The sequence below is a fragment of the Trachurus japonicus genome, chromosome 21 (assembly GCF_045865225.1).
Source record: "Trachurus japonicus isolate A0001 chromosome 21, Traja_1.0".
Taxonomy (NCBI): domain Eukaryota; kingdom Metazoa; phylum Chordata; class Actinopteri; order Carangiformes; family Carangidae; genus Trachurus; species Trachurus japonicus.
This window is the reverse complement of record NC_140927.1, coordinates 32,354,344-32,381,728: the sequence shown is the minus strand read 5'-3', so window position 1 is coordinate 32,381,728 and position 27,385 is coordinate 32,354,344. Positions and strand designations below refer to the sequence as shown.

Sequence of the window (27,385 nt, the reverse complement as noted above, 5' to 3'; positions counted from 1 at the left end):
CTGGAAGAGAGAAAGTTCAGCTTGGTGGAACTTGTTCATCACTTCTTCTCTGAAACCAAAGAAGCAGGAATCTGCAGCTTTGATCAGTTCCAGGTCGTCTTCATCTTTGACGGTCTGGACGAGTGTCGACTTCCTCTGGACTTCCACAACACTGAGATCCTGACTGATGTGACAGAGTCCACCTCAGTCAACGTGCTGCTGATCAACCTCATCAGGGGGAACCTGCTTCCCTCTGCTCGCCTCTGGATAACCACACGACCTGCAGCAGCCAATCAGATCCCTCCTCAGTGTGTTGACATGGTGACAGAGGTCAGAGGGTTCACTGACCCACAGAAGAAGAAGTACTTCAAGAAGAGGTTCAGAAAGAAGAAGGAGCAGGCTAAAGAGATCATCTCCCACATCAAGACCTCACGAAGCCTCCACATCATGTGCCACATCCCAGTCTTCTGCTGGATCACTGCTACAGTTCTGGAGAAGCTGTTGAAGACCAGAGAGGGAGGAGAGCTGCCCAAGACCCTTACTGAGATGTACATCCACTTCCTGGTGGTTCATCTAAAACTGAAGAAGGCCAAGTATGATGGAGGAGCTGAGACAGATCAACACTGGAGTAAAAACAACAGGAAGATGATTGAGACTCTGGGAAAACTGGCTTTTGAGGAGCTGCAGAAAGGAAACCTGATCTTCTATGAATCAGACCTGACAGAGTGTGGCATCGATATCAGAGCAGCCTCAGTGTACTCAGGAGTGTTCACACAGATCTTTAGAGAGGAGAGCGGCCTGTACCAGGACAAGGTGTTCTGCTTCGTCCATCTGAGTGTTCAGGAGTTTCTGGCTGCTCTTCATGTCCATCTGACCTTCATCAACTCTGGACTCAACCTGATGTCACAACAACAAACAACCTCCAATAAGAAGAAGAAGAGGAAGACTGAAACAACAGGAGTCAAATCTGCAGAGACAATCTTCTACCAGAGTGCTGTGGACGAGGCCTTACAGAGTACAAATGGACACCTGGACTTGTTCCTCCGCTTCCTCCTGGGTCTTTCACTGGAGACCAATCAGAATCTCCTACGAGGTCTGATGACACAGACAGGAAGTGACTCACGGTCCAATCAGGAAACAGTCCAGTACATCAAGAAGAAGATTGAAGAGACTCCCTCTGCAGAGAAAAGCATCAACCTGTTCCACTGTCTGAATGAACTGAATGATAGTTCTCTAGTGGAGGAGATCCAATGGTCCCTGAGCTCAGGAAGTCTCTCCACAGATGAACTGTCTCCTGCTCAATGGTCGGCTCTGGTCTTCATCTTACTGTCATCAGGAGAAGATCTGGACGTGTTTGACCTGAAGAAATACTCTGCTTCAGAGATGGCTCTTCTGAGGCTGCTGCCAGTGGTCAAAGCCTCTAACAAAGCTCTGTAAGTGTAGAGATAGTTGGATTTATTCATCATTACATAAAAACCCTTCTGTCTTTCAACAGAACAGATAATAAACTAATTTCTTCTTTAATTCCTCATGATCATTTCTTCAGACTGAGCAGCTGTAACCTCTCAGAGAGAAGCTGTGAAGCTCTGTCCTCAGTCCTCAGCTCCCAGTCCTCTAGTCTGAGACACCTGGACCTGAGTAACAACAACCTGCAGGACTCAGGAGTGAAGCTGCTGTCTGGTGGACTGAAGACTCCACACTGTAGACTGGAGACTCTGGACCTAAGTAACAACAACCTGCAGGACTCAGGAGTGAAGCTGCTGTCTGGTGGACTGGAGAGTCCACACTGTAGACTGGAGACTCTCAGGTGAGGATCCATCCTGTTTATCTGATGCCACTTGAACACAGCAGCAAGTGTTGACAGAGGGTTCCTGTGTGTTGTTGTGTGTGTTCAGTCTGTCAGGATGTCTGATCACAGAGGAAGGCTGTGCTTCTCTGGCCTCAGCTCTGAGCTCCAACCCCTCCCATCTGAGAGAGCTGGACCTGAGCTACAACCATCCAGGAGCCTCAGGAGTGAAGCTGCTGTCTGCTGGACTGGAGGATCCAGACTGGAGACTGGACTCTCTCAGGTATGGAGAGGCTGCTGCAGCCACACACACTGTCTGATAGAGGAGGAGGAGCTGGAACATTTTCTATGGCCCCGTTCACACCTGGTCACACCTGGTATTAACATCTGTCTCAGGTGATCCATGCATTGATGACATCAGATCCCATCACTCAGACCATCCCCAGGTGGTGTAGGCCACGGTGAAGCTCCGCCCACTCCACTGACGTCCTCTGTCACAGTCTGACTCGTCCCAACACAGTTTATACTGAAGCCAAAATCTCAGAGTGTTTCAAACATGAGCTGTGCAGCTTTCATCAGTCACAGTGATGAACTACTGGGATCAGGAGTTTCTCCTCATGATGACTTCAGTGTCTCATCATGACTCACTGTGTCATATTCAGGAGAAGAGATGTCAGTGATGAAAGCAGCTGTTGGCAGCTGTGCTCTGAGTCTCTCCAGATGTTTGGATCAGACTTTATTTCAGAGTGTATCAGGAAACATTTCAGCTGCTGCTGGTTGAACTGCTCCTGAACCAACAGAGTGTTTGACCTGAACAGTCCCAGAGACTGTAGACACCTGTTGAGTGTGGACACACTAACAACAACACAGCAACAAGAATCAAAGCATGTCCACTGCTCAGAGACATTCGTCTCCCAGCGTCTCCAACCAAGGAGGAAATAAGAGACAGAAACCAGGCGGCACCATCAGGTCTCTGTCTGGTCAGATATTGATGATCAATAATCAGCTCAGTCTCTCTGAGATCCTGGTCTTGTCCTGATGAGATGTGTTGTTGTGTTGAGGAGACAGTAAATCACAGTGTGACATCCAGATGTCCTCACCGTCCAGAGGCCTGGAGCTGTCAATCAGAAGACAGTGAGTGTAGTGAACAGTGTAATAATCAGTGTTTGTGGCTGAATGTGTGTGTGATCAAACAGCTGTTTTCAGACTGTGTGTGTGTGTGTGCTGACTCCAGATCAGATGAAGCCACAAAGTGGCTCCTTAATGAAAGTCTCCAGCAGCTGGAGCTTCACTTCCTGTCTGAGTCCATGTGCTCTGAGCTGAGCCTGCTTCTCTCTGCTCTACAGTTTCTCTGCTTCCTCTGGACTCTGACTTCAAGTCCAGTCAAAATGTGTGGACAGGTTTGATGGAGCTCAGGACTGGTCCTGAGGACGGCTGCTTTATTCCACATGATGTGACTGATCTCAGTGAGTCAGTGTGTTGCAGCTGATCTGTGTGAAGAGCAGAGAAGAACAGAGTCATTGATCATGAGATCCTGATCCGTCCTGTCACTGTGATCAGATGGTTTCTATTAGAGCTCCTTCATCCACTCACTGCTGCTGTGGCTCCTGTGGAAACCTGCTCACAGCCTCATTCTTCAGCTTCCTGGGGAGTTTTCTTCAGACAAACACAAGTTGTGTTCACACTCAGTGTTTCTCACTAAACTCACTGGGTCTCATTCATGAAACGTGAGTAAATCTGTGTGTAGATTTGCACATAAAAACTCAGATTTGATCATAAACACGTGTGTAAGATGATGAATGCCAACCCATCGTAAACTAACTAACACGCCCCCGGTGATCAGCAATTAGCATAGATCTCCATACATGAATAGCCATATAAGGAGATCCTGACCACCATATTAGGAGGTAGGTGCATCCTGCTCACCTGCGGCCATGACGTAAACGAGGAAAGAGGGAGAGAGAGAAAAAAAAGAGAGATCACGGATCGAAGTGGAGTCCAGAAAAAATATTTAATTTTCTTCTGTTAGTAGTGGTGTAACTGGGACAGGTCAAAGGCTGAAGGGAAGAAACAGATTTAGTGAATTAAGTATCCTTGGTTGATTAAAGAACCGTTTAAGAAGTAAAACCAGAATAGTTCGATATGAAACATGAAGAAAAAAAAAACTACACACAACTCCAGAGCTACAGCAGCGACGGGAGGAGGAGGCTCTTCACAGCCTCAGCTGTAGAACAGCATGGTTGTATCAACACATGAAGTTATATAGGTTATATTGTTACAGAAGCACCAGCCGTCTGTCACAGCTCCATCCAAACCGGTGCCGACTGCGCTGCTGCGCAGGGTGAAGTGTGCGTCCACCGAGCGTATACTGTAGCAACACAAAAAAGTTTTTTCCGGTTTTATATCAGATTATTATCATCATTAGATGGAGCCTTGATGTTTTTGTGCGTGTCTGATCCAGGGGCGTCACTAGACCTAATACTGTACTGGGGCACACCTGGGGCACAAAGAATTCATGTGAGCGCGCAAAGTGCACGAGCAAAAACATTTTTAGCACTTACTTATAATAAAAAAAAACATAAATAGTGCTTTAAACTATACATGTCTACAGTCTGTAGATGATGATAAACCAAATTTTACACAATTTTACAGTTCATGTGGCACATAATGTACCACACAAACAACTTTTGCAGTCACCAACAAAATATTCTAGATCTAAACTGCCAGCAAGTGAGACCCCCACACACCCTCATTTCTGTTCAAACACAGAGCCACAAAATGCTGAACTAGAACCAAACACACTATCTACATAGCAAAGATGATGGCAGATGTGTTACCATACATGCTCTAATCCAGACAGATTCACATCCTGTACTGGTCCCAATATTGGAACTAAGGATAAGATAGGACTCTATCTATAGGCCCAAAAGCCAGAGCTATGGTGAATCTCATCTTTACCATTAATTCAGAAGTGAGAAACATATTAGACTATTTTAAGAAAACTGTTCACAAAGTTTGATTTTGAGGTCACCAATTTCTTTTCTTTTTTTTTTGTATTATTAAAAAGATAAAAGCCCAACTAAACCACCACAGACTATTAAAATGAAATTATAAAACTTTTTTTTTTATGTGCTAGGCTACAAATAGCCCAACACTGCACTACAAACACGCTAACAACTACATTAAACCATGCATTAAACTCATTCAACTCAACTCATTCACTTCAATTATGTTGTTTCCAAAAGGGGGAAAATGTCAAACCTGGCAACGCAGCATGCGGGTTTGTTTACAACCTGACGGCAGTGCAGCTTGCAGGTTACTATAGCTCCGCTAACCAGAGTGACTGCACAGGGCACAAAATGGATCGATTTCTAATAAGAAAAATCAAACGGACTGACAGGCGGCGTGATAAGGAATAGTGACGTTAAAGAGTTAGAGGAAGCAGCATTATGAAAATCAACATAAAGACGCCAGAGAGGGACGAGCAGGCAAGGCCTGGTGTTCCTAGCAAAAAAAAAAAAAAAGGTAGGAGGCATACACCTGACACAATATAATTCTGAAACTCTGAAAGTTAGTAAGTGTATTAAATAGCTTGGTAGCTACTTACATTAATTTACAGCGCTCCATGAGATGGCGTGAAGTCTTTTTTTTTTTTAAATGCAGGCACCGACTTGGATGTGAGCCAGTCAGGCTCAGGCAATGAAATGGTTTAGTCCACTAGGGGTGTCTGAAATTTTACTACAAGCATCTTCCTGGCATAACTATGGAAAATACTGTTTATTGTAGTATTTATGATTACTAATAAGAAAGATAAATGTTTCAACCCCCCCCCCTGTTATTTGTACCTCTTTTAGGGGGGTCGAAGTCGTAATTGGGGGGGGTGGGGGGTGGGGGGGGGGTCAAACCCTCCTGTAATTCGCACTATGGTTGTCGGCTAACGTTCACAGCGCCTCTCTCTCTCTCTCTCTCTCTCTCTCTCTGTCTGCAGCTTCAAGTTGAGCAGAAGTATAAATCAGCTGAAGTCGCTACACGTGAATAAATTACCATATTAAGTAGTTATGTGCGCATTCCGTAGCCTATGCTATGTAGACTTAAAACTCTGAAGTGAATTTTTTACTGGTGAAATTTTTACTGGGGCACTGCAGATCAATACTGGGGCACGTGCCCCAGTGAAATCTGTCTGGCGACGCGGCTGGTCTGATCCCTAAAACGTCTCTCTCTCCAAATATTTCTAATTGTTTGTCATGTTTAAATTACGTGTTTCAAAGGCGTCGGCGTATTTTGAACATGAGAGAGAGTAATACAGATTAAAATTGTAATTTTCAACAGTGACAAGCAGTATTTATTTGAATTCCTACATTTACACAAGCGCTACACACAGTCCGGAGCAGGTGTAGATTTTGTGAGTAGCTACGAAAAAATCAGCACTACTAAAAGATTGATGAATGCGGAAATCCACGTAAATTTGCGCTGCTCAGGGTTTACACACAAATCCGTGCTGCTCACGTTTCATGAATGAGACCTAATGAGCTCTAACAAACGTGTTGAGTGTGTTTCCTTCCTCATCAGACACTGAAACCATCCACTGTTCACAGCTGCACTCTTCTTCTTTCCTGGTGCATTGTGGGATATCTGGGCTGGTCAGCTCCACCTGTTGTGTCTTCATCTTCTTTGCTGTGACGTGTGTTTGTGCAGCTTGAGAGTCAGAGAGTGAAAGTGTGTGTCTCACACTGCAGTGACATCAGATGGAGAAAAGACATGATGAAGTGTTTCCTCCTGGTCTCCTCCTGCTCTGTATCATCACTAGATAAAGACTCCAGCTCCTTCTTCTCTGTGCTCAGTGTTCATCCAGACATACCAGCCTCCATGTGAACACAGTGATAAAACAGTGTGTGTGTGAGAGCCATGTAATGTCCATGTGTGCATGCTGACAGAGAAGGTGCTGCTCTGACCCCCCTCCTCCTTTCAGGGTGGAGCCTGCTGGAGTCCCATGGTTGACACCAGGTCTGAGGAAGTGTAAGTCTGTTTTTACTTTGATTCATGGAAACGAGGGATGCACATGTTGAACCGTTTAACCGTTAACCGATAACAAGAACTTTGACCGATTAATACTATCAGTTATTTATTTTATTAGCTCCTTGTCGTCAACTCATGGGGGCGTGTCGACACATGCAGATTTCCACGTGTCTTCAGTCATATGTCGCGGTAAAAAGTTCCACAGGAGGACTGACAGTATGTGCAGCAGCCCCCATGAAGGAAGGTCAGACCATAAATGTAGCTACACAGACATAGATGTGAATCACCTGTAACAACGGCGCTGAAAACAATGAAAAAAGTAAATAAAAGAGGACGCTGATGCAGCTCTCCTGCAGCTCCACAGAGGAGCTCTGCTGCTCCTTCAGTCTGGTGTTTGGCTGCACTTTGTAACTAAAACAGTTCTACACTGGACGATCTAACCTCCATATGAGAGATCAGCTGAGACAGAGCAGAGTGGATGTGGCACTGATCAGCTGTCACAGCGCACGTGTGTATTTAAAGGGATAGTTCAACATTTTGGCAAATTGGCCCATTGCCATAATCCCTATAGTCGTAGCAGTAGGTTCATTACCTTTAATTGTTGGTGCAAGCTGTTTTTAGAACGGCGGAGCAGAGCCGTGAGCTGCTCAGAGCTACGCTACAGAGGCTCATTATGGGATTTCTTGGTTTCCCTCATCAAACTCATCAAATACACAATCCAACAACTCCACAACGCTCTGGTGGACAAGTTGTGAGCTGCACATTCACCACACTATGAGATAATAACACAACGTTACCAGACAGAGTTGTTTTAGAGGGAAATACAGAGACTGTTGATGAAAAACTGTCCCTGAAGGCAACGTGCATCAGAGGTTTTGCATGAATTTCCCTCTAAAACAACTCTGTGTGGTAACGTTGTGTTATTATCTCATAGCGTGGTGAATGTGCAGCTCACAACTTGTCCACCAGAGCGTTGTGGAGTTGTTGGATTGTGTATTTGATGAGTTTGATGAGGGAAACCAAGAAATCCCATAATGAGCCTCCGTAGCGTAGCTCTGAGCAGCTCACGGCTCTGCTCCGCCGTTCTAAAAAACAGCTTGCACTGACAATTAAAGGTAACGAACCTACTGCTATGACTATAGGGATTATGGCAATGGGCCAATTTGCCAAAATGTTGAACTGTCCCTTTAATGGCAAAATAAATAAATAAATAAATAAATGGAGCGTTGTAATCTTATCGGTTAACGGTTAATAATCGGTTAACGAGCGTCGGTTATCGGTCAGAAAAATGTTTCAAAATGTGCATCCGTAATGGAAACAAAGCAGCACATTCAACCATCTTCACACTGTCACATCACTGACCTCATGAGTCTTCATCAAACTGTCAATAACTGATCAATGATCAATAACTGCAGCTGTGTCTTGTTCTCTCCATCAGATTCCTGTCGACTCACAATCGACACAAACACAGTGCACACAAAGATCAAACTGTCTGACAACAACAGAAAGATGACACGTGTGAAGGAGGATCAGTCATATCCTGATCATCCAGACAGATTTGACCAGTGGCCTCAGCTGCTGTGTTCAACTGGTCTGACTGGTCGCTGCTACTGGGAGGTCGAGAGGAGAGGAGACGTTGAGATATCAGTGAGTTACAGAGGAATCAGCAGGAAAGGAAACAGTAGAGACTGTGGGTTTGGATGGAACGATCAGTCCTGGAGTCTGAACTGCTATGATGATGGTGGTTACTACGTCAGGCACAATAGCAGAGACACACCTATCACCTCCTCCTCCTCCTCCTCCTCCTCCTCTGTCTCTAACAGAGTAGCAGTGTATGTGGACTGTCCTGCTGGCTCTCTGTCCTTCTACAGAGTCTCCTCTGACTCACTGATCCACCTCTACACCTTCAACACCACCTTCACTCAACCTCTCTATCCTGGGTTTAGACTCTGCTGGTCCAGTTCTGGTTCTGGTTCGTCAGTGAGTCTGTGTTGAGTGAAGCAGAGTCTCCTCCTGTCACAGAAACCTTCTCTCTGTTGAACAGACAGTTCAGTCTCTACACGTCTGTCTCTGTCTCTCACTCACGTCGTCTTCACAGGACAGAGATGAATACAGTTTAATAATGAACTCATCAGCGTCATGGCAACAGAAAAATCACTGGGACCTGAAAAACAAGAAAAAGTTTATGAGAATCACTGAGAAGAGTTTAAAAAAACCAATTGATTTAATCCATGAATGTAAATAATCTGATGTGAAATAAACAAAAACGTGATTTAATAAAGAATCAGTAAATAAATGAATTAATAAACAAACATTTACATGTCGACATTTATTACTGGATTTATTTAGAGATTCATTTCCTGGCAGATTTTAATTCATTCATCAAGTTTTGACTAAAATGTCTCAAACGTCTTATTCTGAAATTGTTCACTGCTGCCAATGTGTGACTTTACTTTGTAGAATGTTTATCAGTTATTTTTTCTCTAGTTGTTAAAGGGATAGTTCACCCAAAATTCAAATTTCACTCATTATCTACTCACCCTCATGTCGAGGGCTGGGAGAAGTTTCAGAGTCCTCCGTGCCTTCTCTGAGTTACGGGGGGGTCCATGCAGCAGTATTTGTCCATATAACGGTTGTCAATGGATACCAACTTTCTTCGTAACAAAAAGACACACCAAAAAACATCCAAATACCTCCATAGTGCTCGTCTGTAATGTCCCTCTTGTATTGAAGCCCCTTGTATTTAACTACATCATAAAAATAAAACTGTTTAACTTTATTTCCTTTACTGTCATCATTTATGCTATTTACCTGTAGTGGGAATAACAGTTGGATTGTTTCAGTGGCATTTTTAAAAGTGTCTAATAAAAACTAAGGTAACACTTTACAATAAGGTACACAAAATTAGAGTAGTTAATGACTAATGAGTAACTAATGAGGAACTAATGAGTAGTTAGTGAGGAATTGAGCTACACAAAATTACAGTAGTTACTGAGGAACTAAGCTACACAAAATTACAGTAGTTACTGAGGAACTACTGATTAACTAACTATTAGTTAATGGTCAGTTCTTCAGGAATCCCTGATCAAATTTCAGAGGAGTAGTTAATGAGGAACTAATGAGTAGTTAGTTAGGGAACTGAGATACACAAAATTAGAGTAGTTACTGAGGAACTAATGAGTAGTTAGTTAGGGAAATGAGATACACAAAATTAGAGTAGTTACTGAGGAACTAATGATTAACTAACTATTAGTTAATGGTCAGTTCTTCAGGAACCCCAGATCAAATTTCAGACGAGTAGTTAATGAGGAACTAATGAGGAAATATTAATGATCAGTTCTTCATTAACTCATGATCACATTTCATAGAAAGTTAATCACAACTTGATGATTAGTGAACTAGTTACTTCATCAGTACATAATCATTACTCAATAACATGTCCAGTAGTTAACCTTTATGACCTAAAGTGACACATAATGAGTGGTTTTTCATTTCTTCATCTTCATCTTTACATTAGTAGTTCCTTAAAAAATCACAGACAGCAGGATTCTTGAGAAGATTTTATTCATTAATTTCAGACCACATACAAATCAATATGACCATCCATGTTGCCTTTGAAATAAATATGATAGTTTGTCACATGTTTGGTAGGCTAAATGAATGTATCATGGGGCTGTGTAGTACTGTATACTGATCACACCGTGGTTCACAGTAAAGTTGTTTGAGGTGCACAAAATTTAGAGTAGTTATTTACTATGAAACAAATTTGGAATGAATGAGGAACTCACTATTAGTTAATGGTGAGTTCTTCAGTAACTCCTAATCAAATTACTGAGGAACTAACTATTACTTAATCATTAGTTACCCTTTTTGTGTACCTTAAGGTAAAGTGAGACATCAAAATGAGTAGGTAATGAGTACTGAATCATTACTTAATCACATCAAAATAAGTAGGTAATGAGTACTGAATCATTACTTAATCAATAGTTACCCTTTTTGTGTACCTTATAGTAAAGTGAGACATCAAAATGACTAGGTAATGAGTACTGAATCATTAGTTACCCTTTTTGTGTACCTTATAGTAAAGTGAGACATCAAAATGACTAGGTAATGAGTACTGAATCATTACTGAATCATTAGTTACCCTTTTTGTGTACCTTATAGTAAAGTGAGACATCAATATGAGTAGGTAATAAGTACTGAATCATTACCTAGTCATTAGTTACTATTTTTGTGTAAGGTACACAAACATTACAATAGTTACTGATGAACTAATGAAGAACCAAAATAATCATTTGCCTCTATGTGCACCAAAATAACTTTTGTCTTCACGGGCACCAAAATAACATTTTTTTTTTATGTCCACACACAAGAAAATATGATAGAATGTAAAAAATAAAATTAAAAAAAAGAGAGAAAGAAAAGAAAAGAAAAACCTTTGTAGCTTTCTTGTTTTAATAATAGCCTAATAAAAAATAACAAGTGTGTAGCGTCCCCAGCTAAATGATGGTCACAAATGATGAAACTGATGGTTCACATTCCTTCATTCCATGGACCGTATTCAGTTGCAGACACACCGCAAGAGCTATGAGAAGAAGAAAATAAAATACAGTTACCTTTCCTTTTACATAAATGAAATTATTTTTAACTGCTTTTATCACATAAACAATCATGTAAGTTGACTCCCTTTTTATATTTTAATCAAAAGACAATATCCAAATGGAGTGCTGTATTAGCATGAAATAAATATTTTTAACCGTTTGTTTTTAATCCAATAAACTGTTTTTAACCTTACCAGACCTCACATCAAACAGACAAAATACGTCCTGTTGCATTAATAAAACAATCGATGCGTTAGCTTAGCTCCATTAAGCTAACTAAGCCGAGCTGCCAATGCTAATAGCTACCGCTAACCACAACATGTTCCATACATGAGACTATGGCGACCAAACTCGAGCCGGACATAAATATGGCATGAAAAGGTAACAAAAACAATTGTGCCCCTTATTAGCCAGGTGCTAGGGCGTTTCATGTAAGTTAGGCACACTTTTAGCATTGGAGACACTCTGGCCTTGCAGACACACTGCCGGTAAAATCCGTAGCACCGGAAGTTTATGAGGTCTCGGCGAGACGCTTTCAAAATAAAAGCACTGAATATAACGTCTGCTTAATATATAAGAAATAAAGCCCTGACCTTGACTAATGTTCAGAAACTAAATAAATATACATAAAAACAACAAATGAAGTAATGTTCTTATCATATTAAAGGTCATTTACAAAGTGTCATTTGTCTTTTATTTTGGAAACGAGATCATCATTTCCTGTGCACCTCTGTGAGGAGCAGTGAATTCACTTGGCACAAGAGAAGCAATGGACCATGCAGGGAAAAGCAAAAGAAGGAAAATCCCATTTCGACGATATCTCGAGGACGAGGGTGTGACCGTACAGTGATATTTTAATGGTATCTGTCTTTTTTATTTTTTTTGGGAAGATGTGTAAGATGACTCCTCAAATTTTACTATGCTAACTTTCTCCAAAGTGAATGTAGCCTTCTAAAACCTAGCATTGCATCGATGCTATGGTCGGTTAACAGAATGTAGCATCGATGCTACACTTGCACACGTTGTACAAAACATTAAATAACCTGTTAACTGCATCTGAATCGCGGGATTCTTTGCTTTCCGAGGGTCCTTGAATGGTGCCTCTATGAAAGTATGCTCAAGTGTTGCATTGATGCTAGCTCGGTTTAGCTCTGTTCCCTTACCATGTGGTTACATGACGCATATCGTCCCTTGTTGTCATAGAGGCACCATTCGAAAAATCCAGTGATTCAGATGCTGTTCACAACTCATCTCTGTCATATACGGTTCATAAGTTATTTAATATTTTGTCAAAAATGTGCAACCTCAGCATCAATGCTATGCTCGGTTTAGCTTCTCTTCCAGTGTCACGTGTTGTCGTAGAGGCACCATTCAAGGACCCTCGGAAAGCGGATAACCCCCCGATCATAAACGGTTGATAATTTATTTAATGTTTTGTAAAACATGTGCAAGCGTAGCATCGATTTAACGTTCAGTTAACCAAACTACGGTCGGTTTTAGAGGGCTAAATTCACTTTGGACAAAGTTATCTTACAGTAAATTTGAGGAGCAATCTTACCGAATTTATATTTAAAAAAAAGAGAGAGATACCATTAAAATGTACTTATACTGTACGGTCACATCCTCATCCTCGAGATATAGAACGTCTCTGATATAGTCGAGATGGGAGCTTCTGCTCTTCCTTGCTCTGTCCATTACTTCTCTCATCGTCGTCAAATGAATTCACTGCTCCTCACAGTAAAGCTGCACAGGTGAGCCACCGGAATTGAATATCTTGTTTCCAAAATAAAAGACAAATGACTTTTTTTTTTTAAGCAAGTAAGCTACAAAGGTTTTTGTTGTTGTTGTTGTTGTTTTACATTCTATGTCATTTTGGTGCACATGGAGGCAAATGATTATTTTGGTTCCTCATTAGTTCATCAGTAACTACTGTAATGTTTGTGTACCGTACACAAAAATAGTAACTAATGATTGAGTAATGATTCAGTACTTATTACCTACTCATTTTGATGTCTCACTTTACTATAAGGTACACAAAAAGGGTAACTAATGATTCAGTAATGATTCAGTACTCATTACCTACTCATTTTGATGTCTCACTTTACTATAAGGTACACAAAAAGGGTAACTATTGATTCAGTACTCATTACCTAGTCATTTTGATGTCTCACTTTACTATAAGGTACACAAAAAGGGTAACTAATGATTCAGTACTCATTACCTACTCATTTTGATTTCTCACTTTACTATAAGGTACACAAAAAGGGTAACTAATGATTAAGTAATGATTCAGTACTCATTACCTACTCATTTTGATGTCTCACTTTACCTTAAGGTACACAAAAAGGGTAACTAATGATTAAGTAATAGTTAGTTCCTCAGTAATTTGATTAGGAGTTACTGAAGAACTCACCATTAACTAATAGTGAGTTCCTCATTCATTCCAAATTTGTTTCATAGTAAATAACGACTCTAAATTTTGTGCACCTCAAACAACTTTACTGTGAACCACGGTGTGATCAGTATACAGTAGCCTACTTTACACACAGCCCCATGATACATTCATTTAGCCTACCAAACATGTGACAAACTATCATATTTATTTTGAAGGCAACATGGATGGTCATATTGATGTGTATGTGGTCTGAAATTAATGAATAAAATCTTCTCAAGAATCCTGCTGTCTGTGATTTTTTAAGGAACTACTAATGTAAAGATGAAGATGAAGAAATGAAAAACCACTCATTATGTGTCACTTTAGGTCATAAAGGTTAACTACTGGACATGTTATTGAGTAATGATTCTGTACTGATGAAGTAACTAGTTCACTAATCATCAAGTTGTGATTAACTTTCTATGAAATGTGATCATGAGTTAATGAAGAACTGATCATTAATAGTTCCTCATTAACTACTCCTCTGAAATTTGATCAGGGGTTCCTGAAGAACTGACCATTAACTAATAGTTAGTTAATCATTAGTTCCTCAGTAACTACTCTAATTTTGTGTATCTCAGTTCCCTAACTAACTACTCATTAGTTCCTCAGTAACTACTCCTCTGAAATTTGATCAGGGATTCCTGAAGAACTGACCATTAACTAATAGTTAATTAATCAGTAGTTCCTCAGTAACTACTGTAATTTTGTGTAGCTTAGTTCCTCAGTAACTACTGTAATATTGTGTAGCTCAATTCCTCACTAACTACTCATTAGTTCCTCATTAGTTCTTCATTAGTTACTCATTAACTACTCTAATTTTGTGTACCTTATTGTAAAGTGTTACCAAAACTAAAGTTTTTTCTGTTGGTCCTGCCCACAGTTAAAGCTACTGCAGGTATATTCATAACATCATAAAAGCTTACTATCAAAAAAAAAACAAAAAAACATTGAAAAATTAGAAAAGTAGCGTTTTATTTAGCCTAATATATAAAGAAAGTGACTAAACCTCCATAAATTAATTTTCCTTTGGGGTAATAAAGTAATTCTTATCGTATCTTAAAGTCCAAATGTAGGTGTAGGTAACCCTTTTTTCTTATTCTTATTATTCATTAATCATACTCTACTACAAATACTGCTTTATTTTTAATTCCGGTTGCTCTTTATTATCTGTGCTATACTGTACTTCCTTTACTGTTGTCTGCTGCTGCAACCTTGTAAATCCCCTCCACTGTTTGACAAATAAAGGATGATCTTATCTTAACCCTAACCCCTAACCCTAAAACTAAACTTACATAATATTATTTATAGTGTTTCTCATGGTTCTTCTCCCTGGCTTTCTGGAGACGACCACAGCCGTGATGTTTGTCTTTGCCTCATAAAGCAGGTCAAAGGTCAGAGAGGACTGAGGCCTTGAACTGAGCCCACTGGCAGCAGAGACATTTACAAACCACAGGTCTATTCTTACCACTCACATGATGAACCTATTTCTGTGCTGTCAGGTAGGGAGGGGAGGGAGGGGGGGGGGGGGTCAGATGATCTATCTCTACAGATCACAGATAAATAAACACACACAGACAAAAACATCAGTCATATATATTTTATTTTTTAATTTTTGTAGAAAAAATAGTTTATAAATCATGCAGTCGGTACATCTCTGGAGCCATCTCACATTCAACACATCATCATCATCATCATCATCATCATCATCATCATCATCATCATCATCACAAACACTCCCCACATGAAACTCAGATTAGAACCGTTCTCTTTAAAAGCAGTGAATATAGTTCTTTCTTATGTGATCGTCTCAAAACCGATATTTAAACTTGAACTAAGTTATAAATATGATAAAATGAGAATAACGTTTAGAAATGAAGATAAATACGCTGCCAGGAGGCCAGGAGGAGGCACTGTATCTATTAAACAGCTGAGAGATTCAAGTAAAAACTCTTCACTTTGACTCCAGCTCAAAAAACAGAAGAATAAAAACTATTTCTTTACTTCTTTGAGCTGCAGAGGTCAGACACTGCAGCTGCTGCTACTTCCTGTTTGAGATCAACCAATAACAACTCTTATAATAACCATAATAATAATAATAATAATAATAATACATCAGCTAAAAGCAGCATCAATAACAACAGCTTGAAGATTTGTATTTATCAATGTTTCAAACCAGCGACCAGATTAAATCTGGCATGGATTTGATTCTCTATCACAGTCTAAACATCGTCACTGTCTCAGTCTTGTATCATCAACAGATTTCCTGTCACATCGTCTCTGTTTGTGTATTTATATACAACAGATACATCACATTGTTGGTATTGTTAGTGACAGTGGGTTTTCACACTTGCTCAGCTGCATTTCAAAAATAACACTTACACTGCTCTTATTGCACACATGAGAAAAAACAACACAAACACCCTTTAGCTTTGTAATAATTCAGCAACTCTTATGTCCAGCATCGCTCTCTAATAATAATGACCAGAGCATAGTGTAACAGGAAGAAGAAGAAACAAAACACTGCCCCCTACTGAGCAAAAAGTAGTAGTTACAGTACAGTTAGTCCGTCTGTCTAACCTGCCTCTGCCCTTCACTCTTATATTTATATTTATATTTATATATTCTACTATAATATACAACATGTGTTTGTCTGTGCAGATGAAGAAGTCTTTAAACCACGGTGTGCAGGTTAGTAGCTGAGCCTCGTCTCTGGTTTTATACCATGACGTCACGGTTTTAAAGATTAACAATCTATATATTGATTGATTGTAACAGGAGGAATCCTGACACCAGCGATATGGATTTAAGTTCCCTGATGTAACGACGTCGACTTTACAACAGGAACAGAGTGAAAATATCTTTAGTTAAAGGTAGATTATTAAAAACAGATATAAACCAGCCAAAAAAAAAAAAGTAATGGATCCCTAACAACAACACATTGACATTTACACTGGTTAATGTTTGATGGGGAGTCTGAAGTCACCTGGTTTAGTTTCTACTAGATACCTGAGCAGAACCTGAACAGTCTGGTGCAGTCAGATCAGATCTGGTCTGAGTTGTTGCGTTGTGCCCTTCGTCACAGACCATCATCAAGGTTTCTTAGTGTGTTTGTATTGGACCCTGGTCGTACAGCGATTGGTGCAGCCGACTGTGTCATCACATCATCATCATCATCATCATCAAAGTCTGAGGCCCTGGGGGCTTGAAAACGCAAAAAAGTGACACTGCCACCTCGGCGCCTGGCGTGCTACAACATTCAATTCCACAGACTTTTGCGTCGCCGTGTGCACGCGGATTTCCACCCTAGAAACGCTCGTCTAAACACGAAATAAGAAGTGAGAATGGAACGCCACTTCACACTGCAAAAACTTAAAATATTTCCAAGAATTTTTGTCTTATGAGACTCATTTCTAGTCAAAACTAATCTCTTTCCACTTTAAATAAGACTCATCACAATTAACTTGTTTTTAGATCATTTTCACTTGTTTCAAACAAAATTTCAGTGAAAGCAACTTGTTTGTGCTTGTAATAAGGAAGAAAAACTTGCTCGACTATCAGATTTTTCTACTTATTTCAAGTGAAAATAGACTTGAAAGAAGTAAAAAGTGTCTAAAAACAAACTACTTTTTGTGTGATGAGTCTTATTTTAAGTAGAATGAGATTTGTTTTGACTAAAAATAAGACAAATATTCTTGGTGTTTTGAGTTTCTGCAGTGCAGGGTTTTCTGTTCAGGTCGTTTCCGTGTGAACGTACTCTTTAACGGGTCAATAATGAAAAGCAGGAGTTCCTCTCAGCTCTCTGCTTCCTGTCTGATCCTCTCAGCTAATTATTATTATTACATTCAGTCTGTTATCTCCTTGACAACATCCAGAAGCTTCACCTCAGACTCTGCACAGAACGTGTTTTTTCTCCCTTTGTTGTGTAGAAACTGAATATTCAGAGGTTTTCTGACTCTTGAAGACATTCCTCATCTGTCATGGTCGTTTTCAGACCAAAATAACTGATCAATTAATCAATATAATGATCGATCAGTGATGAGATAGTTGCGTGGTGTCGCTGTCATTAACTACATCTGGTCCATGTTATGTATACACTCTGCATAAACGGGTGTTTTATTTTGAAGGGTGCCGTGCCGTGCCGTCTTTTCAAAGTAAAGGTCAGCGCAGGTTCACAGGTTTAAATAAAAGGCACTGACATGAACATTCAGTTGAACTCAGGTGTTCTCTCTACTAGGGATGTCACCATTACTTGTTTTCACAGTTAATCGTGGTATTAAACGCCACAATTAATTGATTTTAATATTCCTAAATACCAAAAAGATTATGTATGAACCGTGTCGGCAGATGTGGCACCAAAGTAAAGGTAAATGCACAGATACTGGTCCATACGTAACATTGAATTGGTAGGAATTTAAATGCTAGAGTCAGTGTCATTTGTAATAATAAAAAAAAGATTAAAATTAACTTCAACATTTGGTATAGATAGAGACAATGAATTAATGACTTATATATTTCAAACACTTTAATAATTGGTCATATTTTAATAGATACTTTGTGGAAATAATTAGTAATGTAGTTATATTTTCACTATATTTGATTTTACACATTAATAGTGTTTGAAATAGGGTGGCCATTTCCACAACACCAAAAAGGAGGACACTTTGCGGCATTTAGTGAGGATGAGGAAATAAAAATCGCAACATACAACTCTAGTGTACTCCCCACGACAATACAATGTTGTACATGATAACGATGGTATCATGATACAGTGATTCTGAGATACTCTGTTCAACACAAGACAATTTATCTGTGATATCATGTATGTGTAACAGAAGAGGAAAGAATATTCCTGAGAAGGCGAAAAGTATTTGTTCACAGTGTTTGTATTTGTTCAATAGCCTACAGCTGTCTTGCAAAGTGCAGTGCCACAAAGCAGAACATTTATGGCCTTAACCTTTATGTCTGACATGGACACTTTTGTCCAATGTGGTAGGCCTACATGTGCCGGAAAAAATTTCAGGCCACAAATACACATTCCACTTCTTACGTAATAAGCATATAGAACTTTTTTTATGTAAACAACAAAAGACAGTAAGAAAAAAAACACCATGTAACAGGTGAATATTGAACTGAAAAGTCCACAGTGTATTCCTATGATTCAGTCCTTTGGGGACATGTCTGCAGTGTATTTGTGTTTATGTATGTGTGTGTGCAGCTACAGTCCACCTGTATTTTAACTGATTTAAGTCCCTGTCCTCAGTATCCTGTTCTTCAATCCGGCCTCATCAGCCCTCAGCAAAATCCACCTTCACCTGCTGCAGCAGCTCAGGGGGAAAAAAACAAACAAAACACCGGCGTGCTTCATGGCTTCCAATGGCCGCCTTTCATTGTGTGCTAACACAACAAAGTGTGCAATACGCATGCAAATCGTCTTTGCTACTTTTGCTCACAAGCGTGTGCTCTTTTGACCATTCGGCATTGAATGAGGTCCGTCTTTTCGGCTCGTTAAAGCAGAAGTAAGTGATATATTTGTGTTAATATAAGTCTTAAATAGTTCTATCTTCCGACAGCAATCACTTCTATAGAGTGTTTGGTCTGAAACACGGGTCTGTCAGTCCCTCTGCTCTGCTCTGAGCCCAGGAGAAAACATTTATCGTATCCTACAGTTTTTATCCAATGAGGAGAGAGAACGGCATGCAGGGCTGTGTGTGCAGCCAAGGGACGCCGTGAATGTGGCGACGTAGGGACGAGGACTGTTATGGTGCGTTCAAGGAAACTCGTATTTTTCCGACCGTGAAGTGGTACCAGTTCGATCTGGTACGAGTTCACCGGTCAGAAGTTACGAGTGGCCGTTATAGTGACTTTCACCGGTAAAACAGGTCGGAAAAACACGAGTGGGTTGCCTGGAACGCTACAAAGTCGTAAATTGTGACTTGAAGCTGTAATTTACGATTTCAAAAGCCTGCCTGGAACGCAGCATTAGCGAAAACGACCGGACCACTTACTTCTGCTTTAACATTCAGTTAATGAGATGAGTGACACAGCTAGCACACGGGAACTGGGGGCGGCTTGTTTACATTTTCAACCAATGAGAGATCGAGTGACACCGCTTTTAGCCAATCATTTTTAACCAATCTTTTTTTTTTAAACCGAAAGTCTTACACCATTGCACAATATGCAGCGTTGCGTTCAGGTGCAACTCCAAAAAGGAGGACAAATAAGCGTCCGGCTTGATGCTGCGCCGGACACAAATCTAACATCTTAACTTGCACCATTATTCATACCTGATTGTATTAAATTCTATTGTAATGTAGTTTATATGGAATATTGTTTATTTGTAATTGAAATATGTAATCATATTTTGTTATATTGAAATGTCTTTGTAAATAGTTTGTACAATGCTTTGGCAACAACAAATTTCTGTTCATGCCAATAAAGCTAATTGAATTGAAATTGAATTGATTGATGACTCACTCTCACCTCCACAGCCTCAGAGCGCTGCACCGCGGCCAGTTTGACACCAGGGGGCGTGTTTGTGTTAATATGAGACACTACGGGTGAACAGGGTAAACATTTTAACTAACAGATATCACCATGAAACCTCCCAAGTTTATGACTCACATTAAGATAAATATTTTTTGTATTACACATTTTGTCAAAGTTTATGTTTATATATGTAAATTAGGCAATATCTAATTAAATATGCACTAATTTGCATACATTTCCAGAACCGAAATCTGAACAATGGATAAAGCTACTTTCAAAACTCATTTTATTTTGTTGACATATTAGAGTCAGAAGTTTTTACAGAGGGGTTTTTGGATATCTCAAAAACAATGTAGGCTACAGGTAAAATAAATAAACCAATCAAATGTGTACACAATCTTACATACAGACTCTACCTCAACCTGGGTTGAAGGCCTTGGGGAATAAATGAGTCTTCAGAGAAGATTTTCTGTATTTATATATTTCTGTGTGTTTTATCTTTCAATGTCATTTATCTGTGTTATTTATTGATGTTTTCTTTGTCTTTTTGCCTTGACTAATTCCTTGAAAAGTCTTTTTAAACGTTTTTACTCTTTTATCTCAGTCTGACTCCTGAGGGACTGTCTGTGCACAATATGGCGAAATAAAGTTCTTGAATCTTGATTTAATCGTTTAACCAGAGGTGGGTAACGCACTTCATTTACTCCGTTACATATTCAGACATTCAGATAAACTGCATACTTTTTACTTCACCTTGCCTTACATGGACAGCTCATAGACATCTGTAAGTTATTGTAGCTGAATTATCCTTAATTTATCTTACTTTGTAACATTTTCATTTATTGTCTTAGTGAAGTGATGTTCTTTGGCAATGTCTGAATTTGTTCATTGCTGATATTGCTACATTTTTGTGTATTTGATCACATTCATGTCCTGATTATTGAACAAATAAATCAGAAGTTACTCAGCAGTTACTCAGTTTGTAGTTTTTTCGCCAAGTACATTCTTACTCTTACTTAGTTAATATTTTGAAGGTTGCTTTTTACTTTTACCTGTTTAAACTTTACTCTCCATCTCCTGCTCTTCACTCTCAGAGTCCAGGACTCGTTGTCTGAGGACTTCAGAGTCTCTCCGTCCTGCTGACATGAGGACAGGACAAAGGACAGAGACCAGCTGACCCACACCTGGTTATTGTTTGATTTGTGTCGCAGCTTAAATTTAGCATGTAAGTTCATTTATTTTGACAGTTTTTTATTCATGAAGCCATTTGAGACTCTGTTTTACTGTGAAGTCCATGTGGTTTCCTCCTCAGCTCTGTAGATGTGTGTGAATGTGTGTGTGTGTGTGTGTGTGTGTGTGTGTGTGTGTGTGTGTGTGTGTGATGTTCCCACACTCTGACAGCCAGACTATTAAGTGATTGAGCTCATCGTGAACTTCAGAGAGACGAGCTAATGTGATTAGCTCTGCAGGCTCCAGACTAACTGAACACTGAGACACTGTCTGATGTCGACTCTCTCTCTCAAATTGAATCGTAGGCAACTGGACTTGTATTTGTCTAGGAAGACGTTTCGCCTCTTATCCAAGGGGCTTCATCAGTTCGTAAGCATCGTCTCACTAGTCTGACAGGGATAGTTCACCCAAAAAGTTTCAGAGTCCTCCGTGGCTTCTCTGAGTTACAGGGGGTCTCGGCGTAGCAGTGCATGTCCATATAACGGTTGCAAATGGATACCAACTGTCTTCGTAACAAAAAGACACACCAAAAAACATCCAAATACCTCCATGCTGCTCGTATGTAATGTCCCTCTTGTATTGAAGCCCTGACATGAGAAATTGTCCCGAAAAATATTAAATAAGTCTATATTTCAAGCTTGTTTTGTAGCAGAAGCTCCTCTTCCCGGTTCGTCCAATTTGGATGAACCGGGAAGAGGAGCTTTGAGAAGCTTCCGCTACAAAACAAGCTTGAAAAATAGACTTTTTAAATTTTTTTCAGAACAATTTCGCATTTCGGGGCTTCAATACAAGACAGACAAGCATATATAGCATTATATGGACATGCACTGCTACGCCGAGACCCTATAACTCAAAGAAGCCACGGAGGACTCTGAAACTTCTCCCAGCCCTTAGTCCACATGAGGGGGAGTAGATAATGAGTGAAATTTCAATTTTGGGTGAACTATCCCTTTAACCTCTGTGGGTGTGTTCACCAAAGTACCTGTGAAAGTACTGGTTCCACTTGACCATTGCTGTGGTCTCAAAAGTCCAGTTGCCTACGATTCAATTTGAGCGAGAGAGAGAACAATGACCTGGATGAATGAGAATATTCATAGACATGTCTGACGTCTGGTGACCATCTACATTAAAGGGATAGTTCACCCTAGAATGATATTTCGCTCATTATCTACTCACCCTCATGTTGACTAAGGGCTGGAAGAAGTTTCAGATTCCTCCGTGGCTTCTCTGAGTTACAGGGGGTCTCGGCATAGCAGTGCATGTCCATATAACGGTTGCAAAGGGACACCGGAGCTCTTCGTAAAAAAACACACACAAAAAAACATCCAAATACCTCCATGATGCTCGTATGTAATGTCCGTCTTGTGCTGAAGCCCCAAATTGCGTAATTGTCCCGAAAAAAAATTAAATAAGTCTATATTTTAAGCTTGTTTGTAGCGGAAGCTTCTCAAAGCTCCTCTTCCTGGTCCGTCCAAATCTCGCGTGATTCGCAGTAACCGCACTGACGCATGCTGACGCCGGCGCAAATCACGCGAGATTTGGACGGACCAGGAAGAGGAGCTTCGAGAAGCTTCCGCTACAAACAAGCTTAAAATATAGACTTATTTAATTTTTTTCGGGACAATTGACCCTTTGTTGGCCTTCTGATTGGTCTGCTGATCCACCAATCAGAGCGCTTCTCCCCATGTCACATGTTGCACAACATTCTAAGGTTGGACAACCCTGGAATGAAACCCTATGAAACAAGATAGGTAGACAGCAATTTTTTTGGCAAAAACTACTTAATAATTTTTCAATATGGTTAAAATGTGCCTGGGGTTCCTGCAATAGCAACTCACGATATCTGGAACGTATTCCTGGAGTCATTTTTATCCCATTCCCCAAACCTAAGACATCAATAAACATAGGCTACTTGGCCCATGTGTACTGTATAACATATTACTTTAACCTTCTGTTAGTTGAGCTTAATAATAGGGTTTGGGGGTGGTCTACTAGGGGGAGCTCTAGGCATAGGTCAGGGGTTAACTGCAAAGTTTTGTTTGTTGTTGTTGTTGTGTGCAGTCCTCATGAGAAGTGAGCCTGTTTTTCCCTGGCTGTACTGAAGTGCTATTGAAGCTCATTCATTCTCCAGTCCACTCTCTGGTCGTGTTCATAGACAGAGAAGATCTAATACCTTCAAAATTATCTAGCAAACGTAACATTACCGCTGCTAATGTCTTTTGAACTTCGTGAAGTTTTACGAGGAGAAACGGGAGATCGGCGGAGATTAAGCGTTAGCTTGTAGCTAACGTTAGCTAGCGTCGTTAGCTACTAGCTAGTGAGTGACCAAAACAATGATTTTTCCCCATTTTTCGGAAAAGTCAGGTAATGCCCGTTCAATCGCTATTGAGCCACGTCTGTCCTCTATCATGGACACTATTTTTCTGATGTAGAAGTTAATTAAAATTTTCCTTACAAGCAATTTAAATCTGCCTAATTTTCAATGGTTTCCAATGGGAGTTAACCCTTCCGTGACCATTGTTTGTCCAACCTAGCAACAGTAACCGTGGGGGGCGGGGCCTTGACAAAGGGTCAATTACGCAATTTGGGGCTTCAGCACAAGACGGACATTACATACGAGCAGCATGGAGGTATTTGGATGTTTTTTTGTGTGTGTTTTTTTACGAAGAGCTCCGGTGTCCCTTTGCAACCGTTATATGGACATGCACTGCTATGCCGAGACCCCCTGTAACTCAGAGAAGCCACGGAGGACTCTGAAACTTCTTCCAGCCCTTAGTCAACATGAGGGTGAGTAGATAATGAGCGAAATATCATTCTAGGGTGAACTATCCCTTTAATACTGTATGGAGCTTTCAAAATTGATATGTTAAAATATTATCAAAACAAACTCCAAGTTGTGTCCAGTTTTTTCTACCAGCGAAGAAGAAGAAGAGCTCAATATGAGATTCAGACAAAGGTCAGAAGGTCAGATGATGATATTTTGTGGCCAATGATGGAAAAAAACAGAAAATCCAAACAGAAATGCGTCGATCGAACAAAGACCTGGTCATCAATTACAGAAAACATTTATTATAAAACAACATCATCATTTAGAGAGAGTGGGTTTTTCTGTTCTGTCGTGACTTTGTGTGTTTTTTGTCTTTTCAGTGACTGAATCAACGAGTTCAGTATCTGAGAAACAACAAAGACATGACACACACTTACAGTATGTAGCCTGTGATCATCAATAATTACAAGCATCATTAAGTCTTTGGCAGAGGTGTGTGATTGGGTCGGACGGCGTCCACAGGTCAGACAGGAAGGTTACAGTCACTAAAAAAACAAAACAAAAATGGAGTCCAGCTCCGACAAACAGGAAACGTCTCCAAACAACTCGACTGTCCAGGTGTTAGTCTGTGCCGGCACAGCGTCCACCATGGAGAAGGCCACTCAGCCACCAGCAGTAGGCCAGTCATTTTAAGACAAAAAAAGGGTCAACGTTGAACAAATTGCATCAGAAGCAAACTCAACTGAGATTTTGTATCCTCACCATGTCCTGAGTGACGGAAAAAAAGCCCTGAAGAATCCCATTAGGGGAAAGTTTCTAAAAAGACCCAAATATATCCCATTCATACGCCTATTAATTATTTTTCTCACGTGAATAGGGTAAAATTTTTAACCTTTAGATATCTCCATGAAAATTACTGAGTTGATTAATTACATTAAGACAAACAAAAAATGTATTACAAGTTTTTTGAAATTCTTTGTTAACAAGAGCAAATTTGCATAAATGTGCATAAATTCCACCGTTTCGACGGCACATGTATATGTACAGTATATAAAGGTGCTGTGGTGGTACCGGCATGAAAACTGGAATGAGTTGACTCCATCGGTCAACCGACAAGAAACCACTTTAAATTTCAAGATGACTGCAATTTTTCAAGAATCCGTCGCTGCGGGAAGCACTCGTTTGTAGCCTAAGCGCCCTAGCTCATTAAAGCTACAGTTGATAAACTGACGAAAGTGAAAGTAAACTCTGTGACTTGGTCTGAAATTTCAAGACAATACACAGGTCCCTTTATGAACCATTACGATTTTCATGCTGGTACCACCACAGCACCATCAAAACAGTGGAATGTATGCAAATTTGCTCATGTTAACAAAGAATTTCAAAAAACTTGTAATACATTTTTTGTTTGTCTTAATGTAAGAAATCAACTCAGTAATTTTCATGGAGATATTTAAAGGTTAACATTTTTACCCTATTCACGTGAGAAAAATAATGAATAGGCATAAATGGGCTATATTTGGGTCTTTTTCTAAACTTTCCCCTAATGGGATTCTTCGGGGCTTTATTTCCCTTACTTACACTACAAGGTCAGTTGAGTTTGCTTCTGTTGCAATTTGTTCAACCTTTTTTCATACAATGACTGGACTACAGGACCGGGTGTGGATGAGCTCAGACCACAGACCCAGTGTGACCCAGGGAATCATGGGAAACCTCTGCACGGTCTCTGTGTGGCTGAGGAACCTGAAGGGACGAGGAGGAGTCAACCTGGTCATTGTCTGGACTCTCTGAGTTCTTTGGTCTATCTCCACTCTCTGCTCTCTGAGCTTCTGGTCTCAGTTCCTGATCCTGATCCTGATCCTGATCCTGATCCTGGTCCTGGTCCTGGTCCTGGTCCTGGTCCTGGTTTTGATCCTGGTCCTGGTCCTGGTCCTGGCCTTGGTCCGGGTTTTCCTCCAGCTCCAGGACGTTGAAACGCTCCACCACGCAGTGCGCCGTCAGCCTGGCCTCGGGGTCGTGATCCCAGCACTCGGTGATGGTGGAGCAGATGACGCTCATCCCCTGGAGGACGAGACGCCCAGAGTCAGACAACGGGAAGTCGTCGGGCAGCGATTAATACATTCAACAAAGAAATAAGTTACGGTGGCGTAAACAATCACTTGAATAAGCTGTGGTCTGAGCTGGTTCACCACTCAGCTCTGGCTTAGGCACCTTCTCTTTCTACTACAGACACAGGTAACATCATTCTCCATGATGTCAGTGTCCACCTCTATGCAGATGACACTGTTTTATTTGCCCAAGCTTGTTGTTGGAGTGGTCATGTGATTTTTTTTGGTTGGATGTATTTTTTTCTAGACTTGAATTTAAGTTTATTAAAATTGACATAATTCAATTTGTGTAAATTGGTTAAAATGACTTAATGGGTGTAAGGGCTTTGGGATGAAGGCCTGAAGGTTCTTCACTGGAAAACACAACGGAATAAATGTGATATTGTGTGTGATATTCTTTATAAAGTTGTTATTAACCTTAAATAATTTTACTTGTTTTACTTATTTTATTTATTATCTTACATATTTTTATTTATTTATTTGTTTATTTACTTTTTATCCTTTTTAAACTGTTTACCCTGTTAACCTATTTTTTCAGGGTTTTTATCCTATCTTATGTTTTTAGTTTTTAACTCCAGTGTTTCCTCAGGGGGGTCTTCCACGCTGGGAGCTGTGTCTGGGCTGCTGCTGGGGGCGCTGTCCCTGGGTCCCTTCGGCTCGGCTGGCTGTGGTCTGTCGGGGTCGGGGGGCCTGGGCGCTGGTGCCCCTTGTGGCACGGCCTGCGACTCCTCCCAGTGTGGACGGCCCCAAAGATAGCGCTTCCTCAATCCTCGGTGTCATGCCATGTCTCCCTAGCGTCAGTAGTGAGAGAGTGTGTGTGTGTGTGTGTGTGTGTGTGTGTGTGTAGTATGGAGTGTGGGAGGGAGGGGTTTTTACTTGTAATTGTTTTATTTTCTATGTGTGTAAAGCACTTTGTGTTGCATTTTCCATGTATGAAAGGTGCTCTATAAATAAAGATTGATTTGATTTGATTTG

At 40.4% G+C, this 27,385-nt stretch overlaps 2 protein-coding genes across 2 annotated transcripts in view; one reads left to right on the top strand and one right to left on the bottom strand.

The window, feature by feature from the left end:
* The first annotated feature begins 1,280 nt into the window (after positions 1-1,280).
* On the top strand, positions 1,281-8,786 carry LOC146965579 (uncharacterized). The gene is made up of 5 exons (XM_085765747.1): positions 1,281-1,412; positions 1,526-1,786; positions 1,875-2,048; positions 6,735-6,781; positions 8,220-8,786. Exons 1-5 carry the CDS (start codon positions 1,363-1,365, stop codon positions 8,774-8,776), a joined length of 1,089 nt encoding a protein of 362 aa, XP_085621873.1. The 5' UTR covers positions 1,281-1,362; the 3' UTR covers positions 8,777-8,786.
* Positions 8,787-21,361: 12,575 nt separating this feature from the next.
* dbr1 (debranching RNA lariats 1) overlaps positions 21,362-27,385 on the bottom strand; it is an 18,538-nt gene continuing 12,514 nt past the window's right edge. Inside the window, exons 9-10 of the mRNA XM_085765060.1 lie at positions 26,240-26,363; positions 21,362-21,441 (exon numbers count right to left, since the gene is read on the bottom strand). Of these exons, the coding sequence (XP_085621186.1) occupies positions 21,362-21,441; positions 26,240-26,363 (204 nt within the window). The remainder of the gene's footprint in view (positions 21,442-26,239; positions 26,364-27,385) is intronic.

Coding starts and splice junctions, on each gene's coding strand:
- LOC146965579 (XM_085765747.1), top strand. CDS start 1,363: ATGGCTCTTCTGAGGCTGCTGCCAGTGGTCAAAGCCTCTAACAAAGCT. Junction 1,413..1,525: donor AAAGCCTCTAACAAAGCTCT/GTAAGTGTAGAG, acceptor TCATTTCTTCAG/ACTGAGCAGCTGTAACCTCT. Junction 2,049..6,734: donor TGGAGACTGGACTCTCTCAG/GTATGGAGAGGC, acceptor TCCTCCTTTCAG/GGTGGAGCCTGCTGGAGTCC.